Source organism: Aplysia californica, unplaced genomic scaffold (assembly GCF_000002075.1).
Source record: "Aplysia californica isolate F4 #8 unplaced genomic scaffold, AplCal3.0 scaffold00255, whole genome shotgun sequence".
NCBI classification, from domain to species: Eukaryota; Metazoa; Mollusca; class Gastropoda; order Aplysiida; family Aplysiidae; genus Aplysia; species Aplysia californica.
The window spans coordinates 620,199-625,970 of NW_004797525.1; the positions used below are offsets into that span (position 1 = coordinate 620,199).

The 5,772-nt window shown below is 40.7% G+C and overlaps 1 protein-coding gene across 1 annotated transcript in view; it reads right to left on the reverse strand.

Annotated features, from left to right (window-relative positions):
• Positions 1–4,131: 4,131 nt before the first annotated feature.
• The window catches only part of LOC101860744 (acetylcholine-binding protein), a 5,425-nt gene continuing 3,784 nt past the window's right edge, over positions 4,132–5,772 (reverse strand). Inside the window, exon 2 of the mRNA XM_005100661.3 lies at positions 4,132–5,686. Within this exon, the coding sequence (XP_005100718.1) occupies positions 4,986–5,686 (701 nt within the window). The 3' untranslated portion in view covers positions 4,132–4,985. The remainder of the gene's footprint in view (positions 5,687–5,772) is intronic.

Below are 5,772 nucleotides of genomic sequence, written 5' to 3' on the forward strand. Positions count from 1 at the left end.
GTGAAGAAACTTGCATTTTTCCGCAGGTTTGTGAATTTTTATCAATTTTTTGTTTTTGAGCTCAACACCTTTCATGCCCATTAAAAAACTCATTTCTGTGTGGATTTTTCTGAAAAGCATTGATTAAAGGCACAACAAATGTAAATTTTCAGTTACCACGGACTCTAAAGCTAAGGAAATAACTAATCTTTGGCTGTCATTTTTTCACTAATCTGACCTCTGAAAACAGGTGACCCCCACCTTCTTCATTCGCAAATATCTCGACTTCTATTTAAGATAAAAGGATATTTTTTCATCCAAATAAAGACAAATGAACAAGCTTTAAGATGATACCAATAACTCTACATGCGCAAAAATTGACGAGAGCCTGATTCCACCACGCTGCCTCACATAGGCATTTTCCCACCAGTTTGGCAATTTTTTTCTCGAATTTTTGGTTTTTGGCCCAACACCCTTCGTGTCCATTTAAAAACATGATATTATGTGAATTCTACTGAAAAACGTTGATTAAAGGCACAGAATAAGTAAGTTCATTGTTTTCAAGGACTCTCAACCTTTTGAAATTATCAAACTTTGGCGGTCATTTTCTCGCTAATTTTACCCTTGACACCTAGCCACCCCATCTTCTTCAATCACAAATATCTCCACTTCTATTCAGGATAAATACATATTATTTTCATCAAAAGCGAGGCAAATGAACAAGCTTTAAGATGATAAACATAACTCCATATGCCCAAAAATTGACGAGCCCCTGATTCCACCGCGTCGTGACACATTTTTGGTTGATTATGTATTGGTAAAGACAGACGTCACAATAACTCATCATTTCCGAGGAGAAAAGTCACCTTCGTAGGACTAATTAAAAATATTGACTCTGTTATACCCTCCAAAATGTTAGGTCAGGAGTAGCAAACAAAATGTTGGTATCCTTTAGCTCTTTTCCCTTGAAAATTTATGTTCAGATTATTTGTGTGGTACCTACAAGATCGGTTTGTAGAAATTGCATGTTCAAATTGAAATATTGCTGAAGTAATTGTGATTTTGACGTCAAAACGTAATCATTTTACCATATTATATAATGTACATATGTACCTGTCCCACATGTCGTAACTCGTAAAGCTCCAAATTCACAGGTGCTGCTATGTAATAGTTTTTATCACACTCGGCGGATCGGTGGAAGGAGTAAGGATGACTCTAGTGATAATCATAATATTGACAATCTGGGTGGTTACCTGTGGCAGACTTTTCGTCTGGTGGATTTTCTGGAACTCTTCACCGGAAGTTGGAGTACAGCTGATGTTCTTTGTCCTGCTCATGACCCACCCCTCGGCTCGGTCACTTGGAGCGACACTGACCCCTCAGGGACACAGCCACAACCGTGGCGTCATCTCTAGGTCGGTCGCCGGCTCACAGCCGCGCGTCTTTCTGCTCAGGATGTCGTGTGTCCTCGGCAGGAGCTGTCAGGGGAACTCACCAGGACTACAGCAGTCGCCTATAGGCCGGAAACAGGTCCCTTCTATCCGATGACCTTGATCAAAGGCTGGTGGTGGTGGGGGTGGTAGTGGGGGTGGTGATGGTAGTGGTGGTGGTGGTGGTGGGGGTAGTGGTAGTGGTGATGGTGGTGGTGGTGGGGGTGGGGGTGGTGGTGGTGGTGGTAGTGGTGGTGGTGGTAGTGATGGTGGTAGTGGTGGTAGAGGTGGTGGTGGTGGGGGTGATGGTGGTAGTGGTGGTAGAGGTGGTGGTGGTGGGGGTGATGGTGGTGTTGGTGAGTGCCAACGGACGACTGGTAGCGGGGGTGTGGACTTGATGAAATAGTTCATTGCTCTTAATTCTTGGAAGACACTCTGTTTGGAGGTATAACTTAGTTCTTTTTGTTGCTGTTACTTTCTTTGTTTGTTCTTTTTCTTTGTTTTTTGTTGTTGTTTTTTTGGGTTTTTTTAGGGGGGGGGGTGGGGTTGCTTGTTGGGTTTTTTTGGTGTTTTTTTTATGCTTTTATTGTTTGTTTGTTGTGGTTGTGGTTTTTTGGGTGGGGTATTTTTGTTTTTGTTTTTTTTTGGTGTTGTTTTTGTTGGTTTTTTGGGGTTGTTTTAATTGTGCGGGTTTTTTTTTTGTTTGGTGTTGGTTTTTTTGTTGTTGGGGGTGGGGGGTGGGGGGGGGGGTATTTTCTTGTCTCGTGGCATCACTTTGTTATTATTATTGATTTTTCTGTATTTGAAACTTTTAAAGGACAGGCAAAAAGAAAAGAGCTATAAAAGATGCAAATTCTTGTTTCTGAACTGTGTGTTATGGTTAGAAATGTGTTCAAACATTCCCTTTGGTCTACTTATCGTGTCAGACTTGTCGTGTGTCTGCTACGTCCTGACAGGGTCAATGTGCGCTCGTGGGGTACAGTGCTGCATTTGAATTTGCTCAGGATTGTCAATCACAGTAGAGGGTGGGGATATACATGTATTACTAATGTAGTCGAAAGACAGCCAGATATTAGTAAGAGTTTGTGGTAAAATTTTGACGTCACATTTCATTCTCTCCCTCCTCCCCAACCCCCCCCCCCCCTCCCCAACCCCCGTGGTTGAAAGAGTGGTGATTGGTTATATAAATGTAAACTATACTCCACGCCCCAGTCGCTATACAATGAATCATTTAGGAGGCTGGCTGATTAGAACTTGCCCATCAGAGTCAAAATTTGGCTGAGGTAGATGCAATTTCCCAGCAGAAATACGGAGATGCTTTGATCTGAACAGACTACACCAGACAGTAATCTAACTCATCGTGCCATACAACAGTTCAGACGCTGGTTTTCCATGTGTCAAAGTGTGGACTTTTTTTCTAACATTAAACAAAATTATTGTGCGCGATACTGGACAAAATGTGTTTTGTGTGCAATTTTTTGTGTGGTGTCCCTTTACTTTTCCATAAAATTTTAATGCAGGTGTATTTACTCACCCATGGACACAACTTAGATCATTTCGGAGGCTTCAAACACTACCTGTCGAAATCAGGGCCTACCCGGGATGAGAGGGATACAACTTTCCAGCAAAACGGCCAAGATACTTGATTTAGACTTGATTTAAATTTCTCTTCAGTAGGAAATCGAACCTGGTTTTCCTGCGGGCGAAAGCGAAATGATTGGCCTCTCACAGACACCGGTTGTGATATAGTTTGTAAAAGAAATCATTAACGTATCGCTACCTCAGAATTACAAAGTTCTTTCTGAAAATTTTGGCCGTTTTGAGTTATTAAAATAAAGGGGTAAAAATCAATGACATTATGTAATATTCTATATTATACTCTATCAAAAATCGTAAGGTTATTCGGAGTCGCTATTATGATATATTATGTTAGGCAGCATGGAGGAATCAGGCTCTCGTCAATTTTTTGGTATGTAGAGTTATCGGTATCATCTTAAAGCTTGTTCACTTGTCTTTATTTAGTTGAAAAAATATCTATTTATCTTGAATACAAGTAGAAATATTTGTGAATGAAGGAAATGGGGGTCACCTGTTTTTAGAGGTAAAACTAGTGAGAAAATAGCCACCAAAGATGAGTTATTTCCTTAGCTTTAGCGTCCGTGGTAACTGAACATTTACATTTTTTGTGCTTTTAATCAACGTTTTTCAGAAAAATCCACTCAGAAATGAGTTTTTTAATGGGCATGAAAGGTGTTGAGCCAAAACACAAAAATGTGATAAACGTTCACAAACCCGCGAAAAAATGGAAGTTTCTTCACTTTGATTATTTTGACGAGAGCCTGATTCCACCACGCTACCTCATATTATATCTATCTTATACTCTATCAAAATCGTAAGGTTATTCGGAGTCGCTATTATGATATTTAAAGAATTGCATTCCAAAAAGCTTAACATGTTGTGAAACTTGCATTTTTTTACGTCAAATTTCTTAAATCTATTAACTGAGCAGTTAGAACCTTGTAGTTCTAAGGTATCGGTCTACTGAAGTTGAAAGGGAAATGTCGAATTAAGAACCAATAGACCAGACAGAGCAGGGGGGGGGGGAGTAAAGAAGTAGGGCGTAGAGTTTTCCAGAAGCCCTCTCTAAACATCCACCCTAAAAAAAAACAAAATAAAAACAACAACATTGAAACAAAAATTGATAAAACAAACACAACAAGTGTACCAGTACCAATCTGTAAACGATCTTTTGGGGGATTTTAATCTGCTTTTGTTGATGAACATCGTGTTTAAGTAGAACATCATCATCGGGTGCCCAACGTCGCTAAAATGTTCCAGACAAGGTGCAGATCACAGTATGGTCAATAATCGGACTTCTCCTTTTGCTCAGGGCATGCACAGCGAATCCATACTGTCATGTTTTGTTTTTGTTGGGTTTTTTTTTCAAATTTGTATTCAAAACCATCGAAAACTGTTTTGTAATACTCAGACTGAACCCATGATAGCCAGTGATTTTTGAACAAATAGTTCAGGAATGAAAATTCTCGGAAACAATCTTCAAATTGCTATAAACGATCGACATATTATTAAAACGTTCGAGCTAAATGAAACTACTGATTTATATTTTTCTCTTGAAAAGCCCAAATTGTACTGACTTTAAAATACTGATCACGAAAAGGATTACACAATCGATTTCTACAATCAGTCGTTCTTCTTTTTTCTTTTTTTTTTTTCAATTTTGAATACGTAAAATTTTAAAAACTTTTTTAAAAATTTGCTGAATTCATTTTACTACAGTTTGTATATTTCATTTCTCTAGTGAAAGACAAATTCACCAGTTGGTGGTTGGTGGGTGCTCTGGTGTAGTTTGCTTCATCTTTCCTATCAAATGTCTACCGTCCTTATCTCTTCTCCCTGCTTATTCTGTTTGTGTTCTCCCCTACGTAAAGCTCTGATCTGCGGCACGTATGACCTAATTGTGTGGCAAAGGCCATAAAGCTCGTACCGAAACTGAACTAAAGAAAAATCGTCCAAAAATAAGCAGTCAGTCTGTGAGGGGTGTATAATTTATGGTCCTTATTTGTGCTGGAAGAAGGATCTGATAGATCTCTTCTGTTCACGTTTGCTGGGGGGTCGACTGTAATCTCCATACTTTAGCCTGAAGGCAAACGAGAAGGTGATTATGTCGAAAGGTTTCTTGCTGGACCGGAAATAGCTGGCAGATTTCTTAACTCTGTACGACAATACCTCGTACTTGGACGCTTTGCTGAACTCTTTGATGCTGAAAGATTCGTCTGTAGGGTCAGCGAGTGTCAAACGCCTGACGTCATAATTCCACGAGCCAATCACAAGCTCGCACGTGGCGCCGGAGTAGGTTTCGACACCACCTAGATCACATTCGACAGTGAGTCGGAGCGGGGTGGACAACTCGACCTTCCCCGAACTGTACACAACAACCTCTTTAGGAGCCAGGCTCTCTTCTCTACGCACCAAATTATACGATACAGTATCCGGCTGCCAGACTGATTTGGCCTTCAGATTGACCGGGCTTACTTCCGATTCCTCGTCGTCCCACTCCAAGCCCGTGTCGTCCCACGACTCTTTCTTCCAGACGACAAATGAGACCTTGTTCTGGATGGTGTCCACGTCAAAGAGAGAGCGGAGACTCATCGACAGAGAAACCTCCACAGGATCCTCAAAGAAAGGGAGGGCTTTCGAGGCCTGGCGAGTGAGCTCATCGACCTTGTCTCTGTACTCGCTATCGCTGGCCTCAGAGCCTGCGGAGAGGGAAATCATCATCATCATCATCATCATCATCATCATCATCATCATCATCATCATCATCATCATCATCATCATCAAC